At 43.2% G+C, this 24662-nt stretch overlaps 10 protein-coding genes across 10 annotated transcripts; 5 read left to right on the forward strand and 5 right to left on the reverse strand.

Annotated features, from left to right (window-relative positions):
* Positions 1 to 197: 197 nt before the first annotated feature.
* On the forward strand, positions 198 to 906 carry N7484_008738 (uncharacterized protein; the record flags this gene model as incomplete). The annotated part of the gene is made up of 3 exons (XM_057119125.1): positions 198 to 269; positions 322 to 830; positions 882 to 906. 3 exons carry the CDS (start codon positions 198 to 200, stop codon positions 904 to 906), a joined length of 606 nt encoding a protein of 201 aa, XP_056968680.1.
* A 481-nt stretch (positions 907 to 1387) lies between these two features.
* Positions 1388 to 1946, reverse strand: N7484_008739 (DUF1761 domain-containing protein; the record flags this gene model as incomplete). The annotated part of the gene is made up of 3 exons (XM_057119126.1): positions 1388 to 1522; positions 1579 to 1883; positions 1931 to 1946. 3 exons carry the CDS (start codon positions 1944 to 1946, stop codon positions 1388 to 1390), a joined length of 456 nt encoding a protein of 151 aa, XP_056968681.1.
* Positions 1947 to 2630: 684 nt separating this feature from the next.
* On the forward strand, positions 2631 to 3474 carry N7484_008740 (uncharacterized protein; the record flags this gene model as incomplete). Its single annotated transcript, XM_057119127.1, has 2 exons — positions 2631 to 2878; positions 2973 to 3474. The coding sequence occupies 2 exons, from the start codon at positions 2631 to 2633 to the stop codon at positions 3472 to 3474; spliced, it is 750 nt and encodes a 249-aa protein (XP_056968682.1).
* Positions 3475 to 3566: 92 nt separating this feature from the next.
* Positions 3567 to 5672, reverse strand: N7484_008741 (rRNA-processing protein MPP10; the record flags this gene model as incomplete). Its single annotated transcript, XM_057119128.1, has 1 exon — positions 3567 to 5672. One exon carries the CDS (start codon positions 5670 to 5672, stop codon positions 3567 to 3569), a length of 2106 nt encoding a protein of 701 aa, XP_056968683.1.
* Positions 5673 to 6510: 838 nt separating this feature from the next.
* On the forward strand, positions 6511 to 7629 carry N7484_008742 (oxidoreductase, short-chain dehydrogenase/reductase family; the record flags this gene model as incomplete). Its single annotated transcript, XM_057119129.1, has 4 exons — positions 6511 to 6574; positions 6648 to 7086; positions 7146 to 7390; positions 7442 to 7629. The coding sequence occupies 4 exons, from the start codon at positions 6511 to 6513 to the stop codon at positions 7627 to 7629; spliced, it is 936 nt and encodes a 311-aa protein (XP_056968684.1).
* Positions 7630 to 8142: 513 nt separating this feature from the next.
* Positions 8143 to 8987, reverse strand: N7484_008743 (NuoB/complex I 20 kDa subunit family protein; the record flags this gene model as incomplete). The annotated part of the gene is made up of 4 exons (XM_057119130.1): positions 8143 to 8237; positions 8287 to 8642; positions 8705 to 8894; positions 8951 to 8987. The coding sequence occupies 4 exons, from the start codon at positions 8985 to 8987 to the stop codon at positions 8143 to 8145; spliced, it is 678 nt and encodes a 225-aa protein (XP_056968685.1).
* Positions 8988 to 9401: 414 nt separating this feature from the next.
* On the forward strand, positions 9402 to 10054 carry N7484_008744 (uncharacterized protein; the record flags this gene model as incomplete). Its single annotated transcript, XM_057119131.1, has 3 exons — positions 9402 to 9446; positions 9519 to 9809; positions 9866 to 10054. The coding sequence occupies 3 exons, from the start codon at positions 9402 to 9404 to the stop codon at positions 10052 to 10054; spliced, it is 525 nt and encodes a 174-aa protein (XP_056968686.1).
* A 389-nt stretch (positions 10055 to 10443) lies between these two features.
* N7484_008745 (ACP S-malonyltransferase) lies at positions 10444 to 11666 on the reverse strand (the record flags this gene model as incomplete). Its single annotated transcript, XM_057119132.1, has 2 exons — positions 10444 to 11483; positions 11540 to 11666. The coding sequence occupies 2 exons, from the start codon at positions 11664 to 11666 to the stop codon at positions 10444 to 10446; spliced, it is 1167 nt and encodes a 388-aa protein (XP_056968687.1).
* Positions 11667 to 12428: 762 nt separating this feature from the next.
* N7484_008746 (putative nuclear pore complex subunit Nup133) lies at positions 12429 to 16618 on the forward strand (the record flags this gene model as incomplete). Its single annotated transcript, XM_057119133.1, has 3 exons — positions 12429 to 12710; positions 12815 to 16274; positions 16326 to 16618. 3 exons carry the CDS (start codon positions 12429 to 12431, stop codon positions 16616 to 16618), a joined length of 4035 nt encoding a protein of 1344 aa, XP_056968688.1.
* Positions 16619 to 16900: 282 nt separating this feature from the next.
* Positions 16901 to 17383, reverse strand: N7484_008747 (uncharacterized protein; the record flags this gene model as incomplete). Its single annotated transcript, XM_057119134.1, has 2 exons — positions 16901 to 17150; positions 17211 to 17383. The coding sequence occupies 2 exons, from the start codon at positions 17381 to 17383 to the stop codon at positions 16901 to 16903; spliced, it is 423 nt and encodes a 140-aa protein (XP_056968689.1).
* Positions 17384 to 24662: the final 7279 nt, after the last annotated feature.

Raw genomic sequence — 24662 nt, forward strand, 5'->3', positions numbered from 1 at the left:
AGACGGCATGCTGTATCTTGCCGCATTATGATCCCACTCCCCAGAAGAGCGCCTTTCCATATTCTCGGATTTCAAGGACTTTAGGAGGTGAGATTTTTCGAGCCTACGATTTGCATTTGGTGGCTCTCTCAATTACCACTTTTTCCCTCACTCCCACGAGTGAAACTAACCAGGTGCAGGTCAGAGTCTTCTTCAACATGGCCCGCGATATCCTGAAAGCCGCCAAGTCGGCCTCGAAGTCGGCCTCGAATGTGATTCCAATCGGCCAGGTAGGACTTTGAAATCCCTAGTCAAGAATTCCGGGGATTAATGAGACGGCAGAAATACTCCCTTCAGTCCACTGGTATCTGGGAGCGAATTCGTCGTGCCCTCGCGGTGGACCCCGACCGTTCGACCGGTATCCCATTGAATTCCCAGTTCCGTCTTCCGACTCCCGGATCTCTGCCTCCCCTGTCTTACGATGACCCCGTCACTGTTCCAGCGGGTGACCTTGCCGACAACCCATACTGGAAGCGGGACGTCCGGAGAAACTACCCCCAACTGAGCACCGTCAGTCAGGCCGATGCCGTGGGCCTTCTCACCGTCGGCAGTCAAGCAGCCCCTAAGGATGATGTTCTGCAGATCGGAGAGGCAGGAGAGAAGCAATTGGTGTCGGTCAAAGAACAAGGCGAGGAGCGAGGCTTGGCTGCGCTCTTCGAGAAGGATCAAAAGAGCATTCAGGGTGTGCTGGGCGCCAACAACCTGCCCCCGACACCCTGTAACATTAACCCTACTCCCCAGTCCTCGCAATCAAAATATGAGCTGGGCCAAGGCCAAGGCTACCCCGATGTGTACGTGATATCGACTTCAATTCTTCTGTCCAGGCTAACTCCCGTGTTTAGGTACCCTTGCCGCACTTTTGTTTAATTAGATGATTCTCCGGGGTGTTTCTTCCCTGCAAGGAACTTTGTGCTACATTCATCATAAATCAAGTCGTTATTGTTTCCTTTTACCTCCAGAACTATAGTCATAGATTGAGGCCTATCGTGACCACGTCTTAATCAATTTATGTAGTCCCGAGTCCCATAGAACTTGTCCATATTGGCAAATCGACCACTTGGTGCAATTGACGGTAGTGCACATTGTCAAGTCGTCAAATTCACAGGATAGTCAGGTGGCGTAGTACCTCCCGGATGCTCATGGCCATGATGATAGGATGTGAAGGTTCAGATTTTGATTGCGTCTCCGCCTATGTATATGAGGACGAATCTAGTTGATCAATGCTGTTTTGATTTGTATTTAATTACTCAAAATAGAGAAGATCGAGAGAAAAAAGGTACCATATCCATGCTCGTCTTTCAGCTAGACCAAGCTCGCGTTCCCGTGCGATTCATATTATGAACCCAATCTAGTCAAAGGGGTGGGTACGAGTTCCCCACCAGGTCAAGAACAAACTCAGACCGACCGTCTCAAAGACTCGACCAACGGCACCAACTGCCACCGTGTCCAGAGGTCTCTTCTCCGCGAAGACCTGGCTGACGATCTGTATTTTCCTATTAGCGTATGACATCAAGGGGGGGTTGATTAAGGTTAGCATACACTGGGAGCAGAGCTAGCGAAGAAGATCAAAGTACCGAGGTAGGCAGCACCCTTGTAACTGAGAGTGCCGGTGGCGTTGATCAGCGCAGCGACACCGTAAGTCTGCACGGCACTTCCAGCTAGGGAGCTACCCCATGCAGCAGCAGCACCGGCAGCCTCCTTAGACTTGATGAACTCCTCCTTCGAGTTCGCAGCCTGGGCTCGGTGGTAAGTGTCTCCAAAGAGAGGGGCAAGGATTCCCAGCGAGGCTGTGTGGGTGAAGAAGGTTCCCAGCGCAATGGCCGAGGGTTTCACAGGAGGTAGATCTAAAGCAATTAGCCTAGTCCCTTCACCACGGCTGAGTAATACTCACAGTGCAAGGTTGTCATGATGGATGATCGGATTCAAGAGGTACAGAAGATGACAGTTTTCAGGCGATACAGCAAGGTTTGGTTGGAAGATATACTTCTCGGCTACGGTGACGTCGTCATGATTCAGAGGTATGCGGAGAGGAGCATGACGTCAAGTGGTCGCCAAAAACGGATCCGCATCATTTGAAATCCGGGGGAAGTTGGTTTCGGAGAAAGGGAAAAGGGAAAAGTAGGAAGTGGGAAGTGGATGAGAAGTAGAATTCTTGATCTAGACCTGTCAACCCAGATTGACCTCATTGTAGCCTTGGGGCTCTGCGTGGAGACGTCGATCCTTTCGGATTAAGCACGATAGAGGTATCATGCAATACCACAGGACCGAGTTGCTACCAATTATTTTTCTCTGTAATAATATGGACTCTGCTAGATACTTGTCTCCCGTAGCTTAGCTCATATTCTCATATTCTACGTAATCGACTCCGTACACCACGAAACGTTTACCTTATCTGTATCATGTGACGATAAACGCCATCGATCCACGTTCTTCCACCCCACTCCATGTGATCTGGTCTGGTCGGGTCGGGTTTTTTTTTTTTTTTTTTTTTTTTTTTTTTTTTTGTTTTTGTGTTCTGTGGCTTGTGTTTATCTTCTTCTAACCCCATCGCCTCATTTCTCTTCCTCCAAAAGAGACAACAGAGAGAATCAATGGAACGTTCTGTTAGCCCATCTTCGGATGCAGATGTTCCTTTCAACGTGAGCGTCTCGTTGGCTCCGCCCCGCATCAATAAATCCCCGGGAACCACGTCCATCACATTCGATGGAAGTTTAAAAGAACCACTCTTGCTCAAGGAAGACCTGAAGAATGGTTGTGGGGGTCAATTATGGCCAGCTGGAATGGTCTTGGCCAAATATATTCTCCACCGATATCCCTCGGCTTTATCTGATAAATCGATGTAATTCCAATCCGTTTGCTCCCTCCACCCCCCTGCTCTACGTGGCCCTTTGCACCTGCAGATTGAAGATTGAATGCTAATGGACTATTTCTAGTGTGGAACTTGGGGCCGGAGGTGGATTGGTTGGGCTTGCAGTCGCCCGCGGATGCAAGACTGGATCACTTATTCACATTACGGATCAAAAGCCTATGTTCTCCCTCATGAATGACAACATCAAATTGAACCATCTCGACTCAAAGGTGACGGCTTCCATTCTCAACTGGGGGGAGCCCATACCCGAGCACATTCCAGCGAAACCCGATGTCATCCTGGCAGCCGATTGCGTCTATTTTGAGCCCGCATTCCCTCTCCTCATAGCCACACTCCAAGACTTGCTGGGCCCAGAGTCCGTTTGCTATTTTTGCTACAAACGACGCAGAAGAGCAGACCTAAGATTTATTAGAATGGCGAAGAAGACATTCGACGTCGTAGAAGTTCGAGATGATCCAGATGCCCAGTCCTACAACCGAGAAAACATCTCCCTCCTTACAATCCGGATCAAGTCATCAAGGAACTCGAGAAGAGTCCAGCCAGGACGGGAACAAGATGGCACATGAAGTATGCTTCAAAAATGATATGATATTAATCCAAATGAAATATTGAAAATCTATACATGCGGACAGTGTATTATCTCTAGTGTACCTCGAGATCACAGCTTCAGAGTATCGGCACTATTTTTGGCACTAGTCCCGACCCTGGCTCCATCCATATCTGTGACTTGGCCCTCCTTGTTGACAACCCTGACACCACCCTTCTTCAAATCCGAGACAAGCTGCTGTTTCTCTGCAGCCTTGCCCTTCTTCTGCGTCGGCTCAGCATGGGCCTTCTGGTTCTTTCTCTGGCGACGAGCCCGCGCTTTCTCTTCCCGGGTCATCTCATCCTTAGAGATGGTGGCACCGGTCTTCAGCACCAGCTCACCAGCGGTTCTACCATCGTCACCAGGCGCGTAGATTTCCTGGGGTGCGAGGGCCGATTGGCCATCGGCCGCACTGCCCGCCGTAGGACGTGCCTCCTCCATCATAATCGTTGGCGCGTCAGTCACAACGCTAATGTTCGCCTGAGGTGCCTTGGGCTTGTAATGCCAGTTAGAGAGTGTGTCCAACTGTGAGCTAATCTCCGTCCAAAGGTTCTTGATCTCGGCATGTTCCCGCATCAACTTGCGGTCTTTGGAGTCCACATAATTGGGGTCGTTGGCACGCAGATGGTCAGCTTCATAGAGTTCAGCCAAGCTTTGTTGCGCCTTGGTATCCTCCAGTTCAAACCGGCTGCTTCGTGGGGCTTTAGTGTCGGCGGCACCCGGACGGCGGCGAATGACCTCGTCGAATTCCGTGGCGAGAATTCGGCGTTTGACCAGCTCCTCGATGTCCTCGGTGGTTTCATTTGTCACGACGGGGACGGGCTTTCCGACTCTCTCAAAGTCCAGATCCTCTTCGATAAGAGAATTGACAGGTCGTTCGACTGCACGAGCTTCACCGGCAAGCATCCATTCCTTCTTTGCAACGTTGGCTGCTTCCAACCGACGAATCTCATCGGCAATACGCGCTCTCTGCTTCTCATGCGTTGATTTGGGGGCTTGAGCATCGCCAGACTCGTCAATGGCATCTCCCCCATCCTCGATGTCAGATTCTTCATCGAACAGATCACGTCGGACATTCGCCATGGCACGGTCAACGTCATTATCCAGAATGGGACCGGTGGGCTGAGTCTTCGGAAGTGAGCGTGCTTTCTTGGATGAAGCCTTGCGTGGCGGCGGGGCGAAAAAGTCAGTGTACTTGATGTCGCTTGTATCCATCCAGGCAGGGGTATCCATGTCGCCCATATCTTCGTCCTCTTCGTCCTCGTCGTCTCCATCGAGATCAGCGTTACCAAAAGTTGGCCCTTCCTCCTCACTATCATCCACATCCATGTCCTCCAGCCCGTTTGTTTTGCTTGATGCAGTGCCCTTGGCACTGGATATCGCATTCCCGGCGGTAAGTGGATTCGCGTGCCAGTCCAGATCATCATCGCTGTCGTCGGCATCTACGTTCTCTCCATTGGCATCTTGTCTCTCCCAAAGTTCAGTTTGCTTGTTGAAGTCATCGATCGAAAAGAAGCCGTCATTGAGTCCAAAGCGATCCTCAACGTAGACACCGGGATCCTCGGTAGACTTTATCGATCCTTCCTCGTCCTCGTCCTCCTCATCCTCCTCGTCGATCATTTCCGCATCTTCTAATTCGTCGTCATCCGAGGGGCTAGATTCGAGATCCAGTGCCTCATCGATATCGTCGTTATCTGCGTCTTCTAAGACACGATTTGACATGCTAGCATCGTCGCTTTCAGACTCAATTTCCTCGGGATCAGAGAAATCTAGCGCGTCGGACTCTTCTTCGCTGGCAGATGATGAGAAGTCATGGTGCGCTGCCAATGAGTTGTAGTCTTTCTCGATTTCATTCCCGGCGGCATCAAGAATCCTCGTCGCCTGTTCCCAGATTTGGTTGGAGGTGAATCCATCCACATATAGGTTTTTCAGCTGCAGGGGAGGATATATGGAATCGGTATCGGCTTCCGATCTTTTACGCTTTTTGTTGAGTTGTCGACGAATGGATTGTTCCTCTACGACCGAGGAAGCAAGCGGGTCCAGAATTTGTTTGGTGGAATCTGCAATGAGGGTATGTAGGTCGTCGGTGGGATGGAGGAAAGCCCAGGGGGTAGACAACAAGGCAGGAAGAGTCTGTTGAGCCTGTTGAGGCTTAGGCCCCGTCTTCTGTTTCGCCATGCTGGGATACGGAATAGTGAAAGAGTCGAAGGAGCAGGAAGAAAAATTGTCGCACGGAGCGGGCGGAGAGCCAATCACATGGCGCTACGATAAGATAAGGCCCCACTGTAATCAGTGTCGTATCCGTAGTATGTGGTAACCTGAGAGGCCATGGACGTGGGATCTCTCTTCTATCTTGAATCATGAATGTTTTGGGAAAGGAAATTACTGAATGTAGAACTCAATAATTACACATTGGAGTGACTACTCCATAGCCAGCAACGGTCTGCTCTCCAGTTAACTAACTTAAGTTAAAGAATACTTTGATTATGTCACCATGTTGAGAAACATCAATCTGATCTCCACAGAGACAATCCTGGATCATACATCCGAAGGAAATATGGAATGTGATCTTTGCAGAGTTCAATGACAGCAATTTGTGATCATACTCCAATGATTGATTTTGCCGCCCAGTGGCTCTTATGACAAACCATAAAGTTCTCTTGACATCTGCTAGACCCGACGTCATGTCGATATCAACCCCCGACTTCTAGACCCGAATTGTATGGAATCCCGCCTCCGAGAACTTGTGAATACAGGTCAACCTGACGTCTTCTTAGTGGCCCGGAATCCCTTTGACTGCCATGTGCAAAGCTCATGCGGTGGACCTCGATGTGGCTTCATGGATTTCTCGCTCGGCTGGAAGCGTCATGGTGACGGGGCACAGCTTCAAACTGGGTTCAAATAGCAACCTTTTCATGAGGCTCAGATACACAGCTCATCCAAAAGCCCTCCATATTATTTCTCTCTTTTGACTTGGAATAATTGCCTCGGTATCGTTCCTCATTCTCCCAACATAATGTCTCCAGGGGCTCAGTATACGGAAAGGCCGGCGAGCGGGTCCAAGTCCCAGTTCCAGCCAGGTGAGGAAAGTTCTTTTGGAGGAATTTGAACGATTATTGGAATACTAAGATCTCAAATGAAACTCCCCAATAGGTCACAAGATCCCAATCCAGCATCTGACAAAGCCAGGGCTACAGGCTGACATGGAAGATCCAAAGCCTGTTTCGTCCCAAATTCCGACTGATGATGGCGACTACCAGCTCTACAAGGCCGCGGGTAAACTTGAAGGAAAGAGGGCCATTATCACTGGTGGAGACTCGGGTATTGGACGAGCCACGGCCATTCTTTTTGCAATGGAAGGTGCATCAAGCCTGATAATTTACTTGCCTGAGGAGGAGAAGGATGCGCAGGAAACAAAGAAGAAAGTTGAAGAAGCCGGCCGTCAATGTCACTGTCTTGCCATTGACATCCGCAAAAAGGAAAACTGCAAGAAAATCGTCGATACGGCCCTTCAGACCATGGGTGGCATCGATATTCTCGTCAACAATGCCGCCTTTCAACATATGCTGAGCGATATCAGTGAACTCGATGAGTGAGAAATTCCTTGGCAATCAGGGCAGCCGCCGAGACTGTCGCTCACAACTTCGATAGGGACCAGTGGGAAAAGAGCTTTGACACCAATATCCACTCTTTCTTTCATCTTTCCAAATACTCCCTTCCCCATATGAAATCTGGATCCACCATCATCAACTGTGCTTCTATCAATCCATATATTGGCCGGGGAGATCTGCTTGACTACACGTCTACCAAGGGGGCAATTGTAGCCTTCACAAGAGCTCTGTCGAACCAACAAATCAAGAAGGGCATTCGTGTTAATTGTGTTTGTCCAGGACCAAGTAAGTGGTTCTTATTGGATAGTATAGTAGCTTGCTGACTCAAAACTTTAGTCTGGACTCCACTGATTCCATCCACAATGCAAACTGCTGCTATGGAACAATTCCATGCAGTGCCAATGGGCCGCCCTGGGCAGCCTAGTGAGGTCGGGACCTGCTTTGTTTTCCTTGCAAGTCATGACAGTAGCTATATCTCTGGACAATGTCTGCATCCCAATGGCGGCGTTGTGGTGAACGGTTAAAAAATGAAGAAGACTTGCGAGAGGGTCATCGCTAGCGATCTACGAAAAAGGAAGATAAAAAGAAAAGAACCGAAAGCTCCGTACTCCACAAAAAATAAAATTGGATAGTACTGCTATTAAAGAACAGTTGATGCTAGTCATATAGTGATCATGTATGAAAAGGAACCCTGCTTCCCTCCTATAAGAAAACTTATTCTGCAAGGAGCTAAGATCCCGGGAACTTTGTCATGAGCATAGCAATGATACATGGAATCTATTGAAAGAATCCTGCCGTATATCAAGTAAACTCCCGTTTATACGCATCGGAAGATCCTTAAATTACATTCTACAAAGAAGCTTCAATTGGAAACAGCACCGTAGAAGATTGAAGAAATTGAAGGGTCACAACCCGGACCGAATATTGATATACACAGGAATAAGACACACAGACTCCACGATGGCTGAATGAATTTTAGAGTCCACCGTGCATGATGGTTCAAGCAAAGAAATGAAAGTCACAAATTACAGCAAAATTTAACGACGGTACCACATGCGGGTGATACGAGTATGTCTCATTTTCTTCTGCAGTTGGAAAATGCCATACATCAGTGCCTCGGAAGTTGGGGGGCCTATATTTGATTAGCAAGATTCAAAAGTAAGGAAGCAAAGAAGACTCACATCCAGGAACGTAAACGTCCACAGGCACAATGCGATCGCAGCCTCGGACCACCGAATAGCTGTAGTGGTAGTAGCCACCGCCATTGGCACAGCTACCCATACTGATCACCCACCGCGGGTCAGGCATCTGATCGTAAACCTGGCGGAGGGCAGGAGCCATCTTATTGGTCAATGTGCCGGCCACAATCATCACATCGGACTGTCGCGGGGAGGCTCGGAAGATGATACCCAGACGATCTTGGTCGTAGCGAGGGGTGGATAGGTGCATCATTTCGACGGCGCAACAGGCAAGACCGAAGGTCATAGGCCACAAAGAGCTCTGGCGGGCCCAATTGGCAACTTGATCAAGGGTGGTCCTAGAAAGAGAAGGGAAGCGAAGTCAGTAGCAGGCTATGGGCTCAGAACAGAGCGCACATACAGGACATATTGCATAGCGCCCTCCTTCTTCTCTTGACTAGCCAAAGGCACCTCAGTCCGCACCTTGCCCGATGCAGAGAGTGACTGTCCTGTTGATGACTGGCGCTCAAGAGCAGTTGCTGATTTCACGGCCGAGGTCGACAGGGCGGCGATAGGCTGCGGGCGAAGACATAGCGCTAGCCGAGGACGCGCTGGTTGGACAATCAGTAACAGAGTCAAAGAGACTTGAGTGAGGATGGATCCATACATAATGCGCCAACGGCAGGTCTGGCCATGGGAAGCATCGTATTCATGGAGAATCAGAGATGATAAGACCCAGGAACTTCACAGGTGGCGGGCGTTCTCTTGTTTAAAGGGAGGACTTTTGCCGGGTTTGAGAGGGAACACTAAGAATGACGCAGGTATCGGTATGGTGTTGCAGAGTGACATAAGCAATATTGCATGATTTGATTGGCTGGTACGAAGCTGAGCGTGACAGTATTGTCAGAGCGGTGAAAGGGTAGTAAAGGCATTTGACAACACAATGATTGGCCTGTTTGGCCTGTGGCCTGATTGTGGCCTGGGTTTCCAGGACACAACACTAGCTAACATACAGCATCTACTGCCCCCGCGGTGAGACTACGGTGATCCGGAGATAACAGCAACACCCAACCTCGCTCTTCTACATCAAGGGACTGGATGTAGATTTACTTTGCAGGATGGCTGGTCCCAGAATAGCCTGCATTGGGGTGATTGGGAAAGCTGTACGTGGTGGACGTGGGCGATGTCCCCCGAATTCATTTGCATATTGCTAATAACGCGTGGAACGCCCACAGGACAACCCCCTTCATATCGCTCTGTTCCCACCGTATTCTGATGCGATGATTGAATTCTCATTTCTGCTCAACTCATGCCTCGACATTTTTGAGATCCGACGAAAGCAAACCTCCATTGACCAGGATCTCGGCCTCCTTCATGCCATCGACGAAAGATTGGCTGCCTATGGTTGGCTGACAACCACGGGGGTGAAGCTTTTGATAATTGTAGATCTCTTTGGCCCCGAGGCTACTAGTGCAAGATTGCTAGGTTCTGCAGTCAGCGGTCTTAGGGACTCAGATCTCAAGCCGGTATGTTATAGTGTATACCATCATGTCCCAAAGTAGGAACTGACCTTTCGGACCAGGCATTTCGGGCCCTGCAGAGCGCATACATTCAGCTGCTTCAAAACCCATTCTACTCTCCAGATGACCATGTCCCCTTGCCAGGCGTGACGGCCGGGTCAGCGTCCTCCTGCCAATCAATTTCCCATTCGAAATTCATAGCGGATGTTAAGCGCATAGGTGAAACCTGGGTTCCCGGGGCTGGAGTATAGTGAAGGATGGGCTGGAGCGTCGTTGATTTAGAGAGGATTACAGCAATGCTACCAGGATCAACAGCCCAAGCTCAACAATTTTCAACTGTCAAGAGGATCAATGATACCACTGAAATTTCACCTTTAGACTTTGACAAGGTATCATTCATGTGGAACGCTTCATGATCTGTAAGAAATAATGTACATATTCGCGGGGAATCCCGTAATAAGAGTCTAGATTGACCAGGTGACTACCTCTCTGGATTATAGGTACCTGCTTCTCACGCAGTATTAAGCTTCTCCTTCCTGGTCAAATCTGATAACAGTAATCTCTGATTCTAGGCTTGCCTTGTCTTCGAGCCAAGTTTAGGTGATATTTGAAGTTGAATAGGTATATATATGTAGGTAGCTCACATGCAGTAGGCTTCAGGCTCAGTTTGCTCCAAAGCCTTGAGGGTTTCCTCCATTTCTCTAGGGCTGCAGACAGCCCACACACCACCACCCTTAGTGTCGACTCTTCCAACCTCTTTGCCAACCAAATTTCGGCCAACTTTGCCCGGTCCAATGCCAATCCACCGTTGAACTCCTTTGTTTTGGTGGAGATAACGGATGCTTTCCCACCATCGCACCGTATCAGTGCATTGCCTTGACAAAAGATTTTTCAAATCTTGCTTGGATTTAAATGGCAGTGCGGAGACATTGGAAATGCAAGGAATAATGCCGGGGAAGGTGATATCCACCTCCTGCATTGCAATCTTCATATCCTCCGCGGCAGGAAGCATGACCGGACTGTGGAAAGGACTATCGCTTTTGAGCCTCACCGCACGAGGATCATGTCCGCCAAATTGACGAAGCTGCGCAAGTAGGACTCGGATCCTTTCAATACTACCGCTGAGTACAATCTGATTGGGGGAGTTGATGTTGGCCACCATCACTTGTGGAATGGGCGGGGGGCCGGTATCATCGAGGTGAGGAGTCCCCAGGCCCACAAATTCATGAACAGTGTGGAGCAAACTTTCAAGATGATTAGGTTCACAGATGAGTGCCACCATACCATAACTATCGCCTGATTGTTCGACCATCCGCCTTGTGCATTGAGCCATCACCTCCGCTCGACGACGAACCAATCGAAGTGCATCAGGAAATTGGAGATGGCGGGAGGCGACCAATGCCGCAAACTCTCCCAAACTGTGACCTAAAGTGACATCAACCCGGGAGCCAATATCGAAGTTGAATTCATCCTCTAGAATGCGGAGGATGAGAACGGAGACTGCCATAACTGCTGGCTGTGCATTCTGGGTTTGATTAAGTCTTGAATTAGGACCATCACAGATGATTTGGGACAGCTTAAAGCCGAGGATAGAATCCATCTCATCCAGGAGTCTAATTGTAGTCCTAGGGAAGTGGGCCATCCAAGTATTGGTCATGCCCACTCGTTGGACACCATGCCCTATAGAATCAAGTTAGGCTAGGCTGACGATCCAATTTGAAGATGAACAGGCAGACCTGGGAAGAAGAGGGCCGTGTGTAATTCTCTCTTGAGGCGCGAAGGTTGAATGGTAGTGCTCCACCTCGCGGCCACCATCGAAGCCCCGACCAGGGCCTGTAAGGGACGTGTCACAACGGGGGCCATTCTTGCTAAACTGCGTACACAGCAACCCCAGTCTTCGTCATGTTTTGATCCACATAACCCATGGGCATATTTGTGGTGGTAGTTCCGGTGTAATGAGAGAAAAGCGTGGAGTCACAGAAGCTCTTATCCGAATGCCGACGTGGAGGGGGATCTTTGGTTCACGTGAGTAGGTGAGATTCCGCGTCCCGCCCACACTACTCTACCGGGACAATCAGACCCGAGCTTAAATTTCTAAATCTTAGCACTTAGAAAGTGACGTTGTAGTATTTGTCCACTGGCATGTATGTAGCGCACGGTACTTGGAGCTAGTTCTGTCGGTATGTACTGTTCGATGTCCAGGAAGTTGTTAGACATTCCTAGCGGAAGATGACCCGAAAGAGTGACAAAACAGAATACTCTGCAGAGTATGTACCATGTAGATATTATTGACGTATGGCTTTGACCTGATGGCAGTGAGCTACTACCAGGTATACGAACGATAGATTATTACAGTACCTACCTCGGTATCTTTACAGGAGGCTTTAGCAGTGTATTGTACTCTGTGATAGACCTAGGCGGTGGGTCGAGTGGATGGCAGAAACAAAGCGGTGTGTAACCAACGCGTTGTAATTCAGCTCGCCAGGCACACCGCCTTCCTTACAGCGCGGCCCATCTTTTGTTGTTGCTCGCTTTTCCGCATATCGACTCGAGCGCATTCCTTTACTCTTTCTCTGGCCTCTGGCCACCGCATTGAAAGCGAACCTGGTGCGCGATTATCTCAACATGTTTGTCCCCAAATCAACTTCACGGAACCCTCGAAGGCGTCCACGGACGAGCTCCGATGACTCGGTTAAGCCACCAAAAGCAAAGAGACAACGCTCCGCGTTGCGGCAGGAAGAGAACTCGCCGTCCGCCATTGTGGACCATGAAAATGGAAGAGAGATGGCCGAATCGGCCATCTCATTCTCACTGAGCGATCATCCGGATGGCGATTTGCACCTCCCAGTCCGAGGCATGAAGCCAAACGAGGAGCCCAACAACGATCTTGAAGGAACAATTGTGTTGGTAAGTCAGCACCCTTGTCTTCATTTCTCCCTCACCGGCCAATATTCGATCTATTGGCATCTTCGCGATGGTCAGATACTGACCTTTTGCTCTGGCCAATTTAGTCGAGCACAGATTACTACACAGTCGATCAACTCCCAGCATTGCCTGACCAGATTCGGAGCTCCCAGTCAGGTAATCGATTCTCTGATATATTGTACCTTAATGATTCAACTGACTCCTTGGGTTACGACACAGAACCGCTGAAATGCTTCTTTGCAACTGGTCAAGATTATGCACTCGCCTTGACACACTCACACGCAGTCGTATGGCCCTATTCTGTCCCAACTTCAGCGCCATCACCTTCGGAAACATTCTCAGTATCCATTCCTGAATCATGCAGAGAGCCCAGTGGGCCTGTGCCACTGGGCGTGCTTCTTTCTGCTGCCACAGGGGAATATCCCGGACTCTTGGTCATCATTCCGTCAACGGGAATAATAATATATTGGGAAACAGTATCCGGTGCTGCAACGCTAGGGTTATCCCGGCAGAGACAGAATGGAATTCAAGGGTCTATACCTGGTCTTCTGTCTGGCGAATATGCTACCGAGATTATGAATTGCGAGCCTTCAGGTATTATTGCAACGTTTTCATCTGGACGTGCGGCTCACATAACTCTCAGAGACTCACAAGGGAAGCCTTCTGTCTTCGTGAATTTCTTGAGGAGCGCGACGGGGATTGGAGGAGGATTTCTTGGGGGAATCAAAAGTGTTCTGGGAGGAGGCTACTGGAGAAAAGAGGTTACAGCCGTGCGCGCTGGTGGGTCTCGCCAGCGCGGCCAACGAGATGTGATTATCGCCACTTCAGCCGGTCTTGTGGAGGTATGGGATACCCACTGGAATCACGGAAATGCTCTGAAGAAGAAGTATGATGTCAGAGATGACATTGTTAATGCGCTTCCACTCCTGTCACAGGATGCTGGGAAGGTGGTGGGGGAGCCCGATTTGAAAGTCATGGACTTTGCGTACTCGAACCAACAATCTTCGGGCGAGCTTAGCCCTCAGGAGTCAGACGAGTCATGGCGGCTATTTTTGGTGGTAAGCTCTGCACAATGGCTGGAGGCCAAGAAAGTCTTTATTGTTGAGCTGCATTTGACCGGAAACGAGTCGCAAGTACTATCCACTCGCGCTGTGGATCTGAATAGCATTCCAGCTCTACGAGATGAGATCAAACCAAGGATATTGGTTTCGAAATTCGAAACCGTCGCATTCATACTGATCGGACAATCTCTTGTTGTCCTGTCGCTGACAAGCGTTATACCGGAGACACCAAGCTCCCAACCGCTTGTAGGCTCAGATGCACTGCCCCTGCCTTTCCAGGATACTATTCACCTCCAATCTGGCACAGACCATGAAATTCTGGGATACGGTGCAGATGACGTTTCAGAAGGTGATAGCCGCGCTTCGTGCGTCATGATGGTCCGAAACTTCGGTGTCGTTCGTGTGATTATGGCCCCCCAGGACCCAACAGACAACGGAGTGGATGAGGGCCAACTCAGTGCAAAGCACAAACTTGAGCAGGCAATATTCTTTGGAACAAAGGCAAAGAATCCATTAGATCTGGTTGGTGATGGCGGATTAAGCTTTTCTACAAATGAAATCGAAAAGGCCTCGCTCGAAATCTGCGGAGACCTTCTTCGATCCGAATCGCGGTTCATCCCTAACACATCAATCTCAACTGATGAGAATTTGCGTCTGAGGGCAAAGGCTCTGGACGATCTTGCGTCGTTGTTGGGGCAGAAAGGCAACCCTTTGAGCCGCCCTGCCCGGTGGGAGTTGCTATGGGGAGCAGAGAAGCTTGCTGCCCAAAGAGCTATGTGTGCTCTGGAAAATACCTTCCGGTCCGTAGAGGAGACCCCCTTTATCAGCCATGTCATCGACACCATGAACGATAAATTCAAGACGCGGCCCACGAATACACAACAGGGTGAAACAACAGACCCTACACGTCAATGGTTCCTACGAGACTCCTTTCAAATGGAGCACATCATCCCGTGGATTAAAAACGCAATCAAGCCCCGGCGCGGTAACTCCTCTAAACAGGCGCGAAAATTGTCTGAACAGATCCTCCAAGCTAGCGAGGTGCTTCTTGCGATCATGGAAACAGCGTACAATTTCCGTGAACTACACGCTTCTTCCTACGGGCTTGGTGATGATTTTCTGGAGGAAGGAGTCCTCGCTGATGGTTATGAAGATCTCCCCGAGCCCTGGACAGCCAGAGCAGTGGGTTATACTGAGACAGGCCATCTACTTGACTGGGAGCTAGACAGTTGTCGAGCTTGGATTCAGCAGACAACAGCAAGCGCAGATGCGCCCGACAGTCAAACTTTGAAAAGGATTGCTCAAAACAGTGCCCGTCATCTCCGCATCCTTGGTCAAATGCACCGGGAGCGAACCCGCTGGCTCACTGCTCAGCAGGATCCTAAATTAGCAGACGAAAGTCTCTCGATCGAGCAGGCGCACATCAAGGAGCGCAAATGGCAACTGTTTAAGCTGGCCGGGATTGGCCACCTTCAGGATGCTCTCAGCCTGGCAGAGCGGTTTCGGGACATGTCTGCTCTGGTTGAGCTCATCATTGAACTACAGGATCAGGTGAAAAGCCAACCGAGCCAGGACGTGTCCGAGGGCGCTCCAGCCTCGGGACAGAGTGAGGCGGATGTTGCACATCGAATCTCGCAGTATTTCGAAAAGTTTGGCGAATCGTGGGCCGATGCGTACTTCTCACGGCAAATCTCGATGGGTCACCCGGGAGCCTTGCTTTCCATGCGAAAGTACCAACCATCCATCACTCGTTTCCTCCGAACCACGCCAGCGTATTCCAAGCTCAGTTGGATCAATGATGTGAACGGTGAGGATGATTATGAGGCCGCCGCGGTCTGCCTGGAAAACCTAGCCATCGACAGCGAGAAGCAGCTATGGTGTCATCGCGTCCAAGTCTCCTTAGCGAAGCTTGGCAGATTAGCTTCACGGGAGGATATGCCCTCCGATGATCATGGGCCTGCATTGCAGGAGAGCATCAAACGCTTGGATGATTACAGTGAAATCGATGAAATTCAGGAACTTCTCCAGGTCCACGTTCAACCTGCCCTGGAAGGCGCGATTGACCAGAAGGCCGAGGCAGAGCTGGCGTTAGATTATTTTGGAGGTCACCTCACGGACGACCGTCCTTCCCTCCACGAAATTCTGGGCGATATTCTCTCTGCCTTGGTGAGCAGGAGGATTATCGGCGCGGACGGCTTGATCGATTTGCTGACTCTGCTCAGCCCTTCTGATCAGCCCTCCGAAGAAGGAGAGAGCGAGCTTCGTGGTCGGGAGTTCTATCATGCTCTCCGGGTGCTAGACCATAGTCGCCATGCTCAACGAGATCCATCGTATGTTTCGGCGTTGCGGAAGTTGATTTGGCGACGGTGCATGATCAAGGATGATTGGGAGGCTCGCGGGAAAGCAGCCGAAGAATCCAATGGAGATTTCAGTAGCGCCGCTAGTTCCACTGCTCTCTATCACACATTATGCTCTTGTCTAGCCGGTAAGTCTATTTGGCGTTCTTTCACTACTCTCTGCCTAACAGTACCTATAGGGCATGCCGAGGCAGGTCCTCAGTCCCTGTACAAGCCTCTCTCTCCAGCCGATGTTCTTATGGCAGATTCGGAATCTGAGATTCTTGTCTCACGCTTTCGCCCCGAGCAACGAGCCCGGGTGGCAGTTGACCTGAAGCGAGAGAACAATCTGCTACAAGGGTACATCAAAACAGGGCAGCTAGAGTTCTGGTTCCAAAATCTTCTATCCTCTGTTATGTCCCTGCAATCCGCGAGGGGGTTTGCTCCTCTTGAGAGTTCCAATCTGGGTAGTACAGAGGTTGCGGACTCCTAAAGGCACCAATGGTATGGATTCGCGGATGGTGGCAATGGGATCTGGGCTTAGCCTGGTTTGTATGCAGTCGTGAATTGTTTGTATTTCATAGCAATCAACTAAATTCAACCTGCAAGTTTCTCTGGCTTTGTAGCTATTTTCATGTTCTTGGCTTCTTGACACTACCTATCTAGCAGAGGGCATGCGGCAGATCCTACTCAAGTGGATATCTCAATCGCCATTCTGATCTCATCATGTAGCAGGATTTGGGAGCATGGCTCTCGATGAAGGCTTGGAATCAGCTTAATACTTGACACCTCCCTGGTCTGTTTCACTGTCGTTGCTGCTGCTGGTCGACTCCACTTTCGTCACACTTTCATCCACGTCGGTCACATCAGGTATTTCGTGGAGCTGCTCCTCAAAGACAGGCTCAGGCTCGACCGTCTCAAATTTCGTTCTGAAATCGGTTAGACCCTGAGTACTGCTATTCGAATGGCGCCGGGCATTGGTGAAAGTATAGCCGCAGTCCTGTGATTCATCCCCGGAGCGACCCCTGCGGGGGGGTTGGTTAGGTTCACGGTTTTCTCATGTTAAGAATATGTCTAATACTCACCAATTACCTTTGCCACCTCCATCTTTCTTAGTCTTGCGTGGATCGGCATCAGTAGGGCCCGACTTTCCAAAGTAGCGCGGTGGTTGTTCATTTAGAGCCACGATGCCATCGGCTGGATGGTCCCGATCGTTGAGTTTATGAGAACGAGTCACTAGATGGTCAATATCAATCATAACGGGTCATGAGGCACCTTACTTGTAAGGAGACTGGTATTGCGTAGGGGAGAGAGGATCAAGCAGGGGACTTCAGTTAAGAATAGCGTGACTTGAGTGTAGCTCGTGACCTCATAGTAAATGGGGAAATGCGGGGGTTGCACTAGGCCCGGCCCCACCAACCTTAATCCACCATTACCAGACCAGTAGGATGTCATGCGCCAGCTCCTCGAGACATCCACTGCGAGCCACTAGACTGGGCACCGAAAGTCTTGGGAGCCCGTCAGGGCCATGACTCTTTCCTCAATCAATCCTCACAGAAAGTGTCATTTTAGAGAGAAATTATAATTGAGAGCAGAATTGTAGGGCAACAATTAAGAATTGCCAGGTTGGACCATTGTTATCAAATCAGTTATATTCGAGAGACCACAAGGGCCCTTCAGGCATAGGAACTCGAAAGGTTGGGGTTACTCAGCCTACTTGGCTTTGACACGGTATGTTCGCTGGTCAGCTATCGTGTAGCCTATCCAATAGGACCAGCTCCCTCGAGCCCTTTCTTGAGTACTTAGTATTTAGCATCAAGAGTGGCTATGAGCATACACATACAGAGTAAATCTACTGTCTCAGCCTTGCCATGCGAAATCCTATCATATTTCTTGACAGAATCGAGGCATTCTGAGTATAGCACCAAGGTTCAGACCCAGTGCTCGAATGTTGTGTCAGCATACTATACATGGCACCGAGTCTAGCTCTTTGACAGTCCTAGTGCTTGCTACAGACAAGGGCAAAGATCAGCCTGTCCAGGATACACTAGACAATTTTCGCAACTACGATGTTGTCTACATGGCGGAGTTCACCGAGTTGGCTACGTTCACCTTAACGTACGACATAGAATCGCAACCTCAACTATATCAAACACTTTCTGGCTATTCAGAGATGGCTGATAGGCTCATCTTCCAAAGACCAAACACTGCTGGAGCGAAGACTCCTATTGACTCTGAAAGCAGAAATTGCATCCATCCTGGCGTATCTCCAGCAGTCTGAGAGCTATCAATTCCAGATTCCCGGTACTAAGAACACGAATTGGTACGCCTAGCTGAAATTGCAAACGGTCTGTGCCATAGCAGTTGCAGCTTTACTCCTATGAATGTGACATCTGGGGATGGTCTGAACCTTGGCACTGCTGTGCCCTCTCGTCTGGACTTTCCCCTAACCCTGATAAACCCCTGAATGGACTGTGGGTATCTGTCAAAGAGAGCTTCCATCAATCGGACACTATTGTGGCACTTGCAAGTTAGGCTTGGGCATAAAAATGTGGAATCCCGTGAACTGGGCTGTGGTATATTTGGCAAATTTGAACTTAATACCTGCCCCCAATGGCGTTTCAGCATGAAAGCCCACACAGCTGTCTCCGACGGGATCATTCATGAAGTCGTAGATTAGACGTGCATCAGAAAGCTTTCCTGAATCATGTATAGATTGATACGGCCTCTTGGCTTGTGACGTAGAGTTACTGTACCGTTTGCAAGTTTATATCTTATTAATAACGCCATGCCATATGCTCTAGACGATGCCTCTTTAACGAGGATATTACATGGCTTGGAGTCATTACAGTTGTCAATGGCGGAAGATAGCCTGATTCTGAAACTCATCATGATCGAGCTGACTCAGTTGAGTAAGTTGAACTTGCCCAATGTCTTCATACTCTGACTCGAGGACAATGTAATCATCCGCTTTATTAAGGGTAGGACGGGGTTATCTGTTGCTCATTGTTGCGAGCCGTTCTTGCAAAGTAATCTTGATATTTGATGCATATTCAACGGCGAGGCTACCAGTAAGTCTTCCGGACTCGGCAGGGGAATAGATGCTTCAGCCTGAGTCATGGGGAGTTTCCACTAGACTTTGTGCCAGGGGCTAGGGTGCTGGGTCCATACTGTGAATGCTGACGCATGACGGACGACTACTGGCTCCTTAATTATAAGATTATTATTATCATCTTGATTATCTAAAAGAAAGGAAAGTAATAGGCTATATTTCTATCTCCTTTTAAGAACTCATTAATTAAGTCTCCTTCTTATATATTATCCTTATTAATTAGATTAATATAATTTAGCTTAAGAAAAAGAAAAATTACTTTTTATTACCTTCAACCTTATAGATCTTATTATAGATTAAAGGTTATTAATAACCAAAATTTATCTAATTTAACTTTCTATTTTCAATACCCTTTTCATGAAATCTTTTCAAAAATTTCGGTAATATTCAATAAAATACATAAAAGGATAGATTAGACTAAAGACTAAGATATATAAGAAACATTAGAGCTAAACCCCCTTTACCTAATTAAAGACTATTCTAATATCTTAGTTTTTATAGCTTCTTAAAGATCTCTAAATCCTTAATATCTATTGACTATTGATATTTAATTATTTAAACCCTTTTTTTATTCATTCTTAACTATTTAGTCATAGTTATTATTAGTTTAAATGTCTTAACAAAAATAAATATTTTATTAATGATTAGCCTATTTCTAGATACCTTACATATTAATAACCTAAGATATAGTAATTAATCTATATTAAAGAAGAGTAGCTTAGTTATAAAAATATATATAAGAAGCAAATAATATATATTTAGTTAGATATGATAGAAGACCTAATAAAATTTAGAAGTAAAAAGTCTAAGATTATATATCCTGCTTTGATCAAGAGTAATAATAAGCTTAATAAATATATAATTAACTTATATAATTTAAATTTAAATTTAAGATATATCCAATATGTAAAGAGGGAAGTAACTTTATAATAATAATCAAAAGATATATTAACTCTAATTATTGAAGATTATTACTAACCTAGTAATAAGATAAATTAGTGAAAGATAAGATGAGGTATTGATTATTATATATATATATATATAACTTTATTAGATCTAATTAAAATCTATAGGAGTCACTAAAATCTAGTTCTATACCTATAGGAGCTTAGCTATATAGGATAGGATTAAAGGGTTCTAACTATTACGCCCTACTCTTATAGCGCCTTATATTTAAGTATTATCTAGGTATATCTAAAGGTTCTTATAAGAATTTGAAAATTATCTAAATTTATATAAAAATTCTAGACCTCTATAAATAGTACTTATCTATACTAAGAGGCAGGCTTAAGCCTTAATTTTAGGCTCGCGAGCTTTTACAAGCTAGGCTATAAGCCTAGCCTTGAGTTTATAGATAACTAAACTTTAATTTATTACTAAATATAGGTATTTTTCTAATAGTATAGATCTATATAATTCTATAGTTTTAGTGGTTTCTTTTATATTTTTAGTAGTTTTATATTAATATAGGACTTCTACAAGGATACCTAAGGTTTTCTTTATAGTCTTTATAGTATTAAAATTTAGTGTAATATTTTATATTTATTATAGTTTAAGATTAGTTATTAGACTTATATATACTTTAGACTTATAAATACTAAAATAGGTTAAGCGGAAAAAGTTATATTACTAAGGAAAAATCTATAGATATCTATAGATATCTATATTCTAGATAGGCTAAGCTAGATACCCTAAAAAAGCTCACGAGCTTTAGTAAGCTATAGCGGCTAAAAGCCTAAAGTTAGGCTTATTAGGCCTATCTATAGTAAAGGGTTTATTAAGGTCTAAATTCTATATTAATTATAAGTAATTTAATTATATAAATATTACTAAGTAAAGAAATTATTATTCTAAATATATAAATTATAGAAAGATCTTATATTAAGAATTATTATAGATTTAAAAGTTTAAATTTAATAAATTAATAAGAATAATTTCTTTATTATATAATATAATTTACTTAATCTAGTTATCTATATTAATAAGATAAGTTTAAAAAGTCAAGGAATTTTAGGATTAAGATAAGATAAAAATTAGAAGAATACTAATTAACTTTAAAAAAAAAGATATTTTAGCTAAAAACCTATATCATGTATATATATAGGATTTAAATATATATATCTTACTATTAAAATTAGCTTATATAAGATAAGAGGTAAGAAAATTAATTTCCTATTTTAAGAAAGAAATTAGTCTAATAATCTTAAAAATCTAAGTTATTTTATTTTAAGCTTAGTATCTCTTCCTAAAGACTATAAATTATGTATTTTTATAAATAAGACTTTAGTTTAAGGATATATAAATAAAAATCTATAGTATCTAAGATCCTTAGTATTAGTATTGCATTATAGTATTTAATCATAATATAATCCTATTTAGGCTTTTTAGATAATTAGGTAATATCTTTGAACTGATATTTTAACTAATCTTAGTTAAGCTTGAATCTTTATAGTTACTATTAATAAATATCTATAATCTTAAGGTCTAAATAAGATAAAGTTAGCGTAAATCTTATTAATTTAGTAGCTTCCTTGATTAAATACTATTATATTATAAAGACCATGATTAAACTCTATTATATCTAAGAATTAATCTTGTTCTCTTATTATATTATGTATAATTATTTAATAGAAAATAAAAATTTTATCTATATTATTTTAATGATTAAAGAGTTCTAATAATAAATAAATATGGTAATATGATCTAAGAGTTTATATCTTTAATTAATAAAAATAATACTTATTATTTAGTCATTCTATGTAAGATATTATATAACCTCCAAAGATAGAAATATTAATTAGTATAGATCTAATAAAATAAAGATCTAGATATAGAGTTTTTATATATATAAATATATAGAATTTAGAGCATGTCTTAATTTTGAGATATATTTTAAATATTTAATTTATGTTATTAAGTATTTAGTAATTTTAATAAAGTCCTAATAACTTTAGATTAATTCTAGTATTTTTAGTATTTCTAATAGCTGTATTAAATTAATTATATGGATTCATGGTTAGAAATAATAGGAAAAAATAGATAATTAATATATATCTAAAAAGGTAAAATCTAGATTTATACTATATTTATATTATTTAAAATTATATAGATATTCCTATTTCTTAAGATAGGTAGGACTAAATATTTTTAACTATTATACCTTACTCTAATAGAATTAGTATTTATGACTATAAGTAATCTATACTTAGTCGTAAAGTAGAAACCCTTTAGGCTTTATTAAGATCTAATCTATCTTATTTTCTTAACTATCTAATCTTTCTAATCTTTCTAATATTATAATAGTATTATCATTTATAAGTTATATAATCTATATAACTTTTATTACTTTTTTTCTTATCTATAGTACTAAATTTATTAATTAGTATTATAAGATATAATCCTTAGTAAAAGTCTATAGAATTTTCTAACCTACTTTTAAGTTACCCCTAATAACTACTATTTTCTTTCTTCTCTTATCTATTAACTATAGTACTTATAGGCGCTAAAATTATTGAAAAGTAAGGCTATAGATATAAATTACCTAATTTTACTTAAGCGGTAATTCTATATATAAGGCTAGTATTAAAAACTAAGCTCTTAAAAATAGTGATTAACTTTAGATATATTTTATTAATAATTACTAATACTATAAATTATCTTAACTAGCTAAGAATTACTAATTCTTATAAAAGAAGTAGTCGCCCTTAAAAGTAAAATAACTAAGCTTATGAATATATTTGATTACTAACTTATTAAAATCTTAAGAATAATTATAAGTAACTTATAGTACCTATAACTAGTAATCTATATTATGATATACTCTAGTATATTTTATTAAAATAGGGGATTTATAAGTATAAGAAGAAGAGGATTCTTATTAAGCTTTTACTTATTTAGAGATATAATAATTTTATCTAGAAATAGTAGTTAAAGAATTTAAATTAAAATTAATAAAGATAGATCTTCATAGATAAGTCCTTAGTCTAATAAACTTAGAACTCTAGTATTTATTAGGTCTTCTAATTTCAACCTAAGGCTTATTAAAGGGAGTTTAATCAACCCTAAGATATATATAAAGGATATTTTATAAATGGTTTAGATAAGTATCTAGTTTAGTAGATAAACAGAGTTAGTAATTATAGAAAAGGACCTAGATTTATATATAGGAAGAGAATTATAGTACTAATCCTTATCTTAATATACTTAAAGGTTTCCTTTATTATTATAAATCTAGATTTATATTTTAGTAAAATAATATAAGAATTTATATATCTTTAAGCGTATAAGATTAGTTTAAAGAGTATAGAATTTAAATTAAAGATTAGCTTTTATATTTGTTTAATCTATATCTTATAAAACTAGTTTAGTAAATACTTAAGATCAAATTATATTAACTATATCTAAATTCTAAATTATTATTAAAGAAAGATAAAATTAGCTCTTAATAATATATAATATCTATCTTAGTTAGTAGATTAATTAAACTATAATAATAATTTGTAAAAGAATTTATGAAATTAATAAATTATATCTAATTAAGAATTATAGATAGGTAAGATCTTAATAAATTATCTTAATTAAAGTTTTCTCTATACTATAGAGTGCTTTAAAAAAAATATAATATCTTATCTTATTTAGCTAATTCATCCTATAAATTTATAAAAGAAAAGTCTTATTAGTTTTAATATTTGTAAGTAGGTCCTAAATATTTTATATCTTTTCTTATATATAAAACTAAGATATTTATCTTAATAATATATGATTTAGATAGTTTTACCTTATTAATAACTAATATTTACAAGGAAGCTATATTAATCGTTTTTTAAGTAAAGGGCTAGTTTTGTTTACTTAAAGATAGGCTCTTAATAAAATAATTTAATATAAGAGATATACTCTCTTTATTCTATCTAATTAATAACATATTAGTTTAGTAATGTATCTTATATTATTGAGTTATAGCTTTATTCTCAGAATAGAGAATCTAGTTATTAAGATAAATATCTATTATGTATATAAAATAAATAAGAATTAATTTAGTTTAAATCTAAGACTTCCTAAAGGGATTTGATTTACCATAAGATATATGTAAAGGATATTTTATAAATAATCTAGATAGGAATATAACTTAGGAAAGAGATAAAGTTAATAATTATAAAATAGGATCTGTATTTACATATAGGAAGAGTTTATATTATTAATTTCTATCTTTATATACTTAAAGAATATTTACTTTATTATACTATCTATAAAAAAGTCTATAGAATTTTAGTTTTTAACCCTATATTAATTAAATATACTTATTAATATATAATTCTCTGAAAGAAAATTAACTTGATATTTTCTATATTATCTCTTAGCTATATACATAACGTAATTCCCGAGCGAGCCGGCAGCCCAGTCGAGCCGGCAGCCCTAACCAAAACGC

Source organism: Penicillium longicatenatum, assembly GCF_028827895.1.
Source record: "Penicillium longicatenatum strain IBT 33135 chromosome Unknown contig_6_segment0_segment0, whole genome shotgun sequence".
Classification (NCBI taxonomy): domain Eukaryota; kingdom Fungi; phylum Ascomycota; class Eurotiomycetes; order Eurotiales; family Aspergillaceae; genus Penicillium; species Penicillium longicatenatum.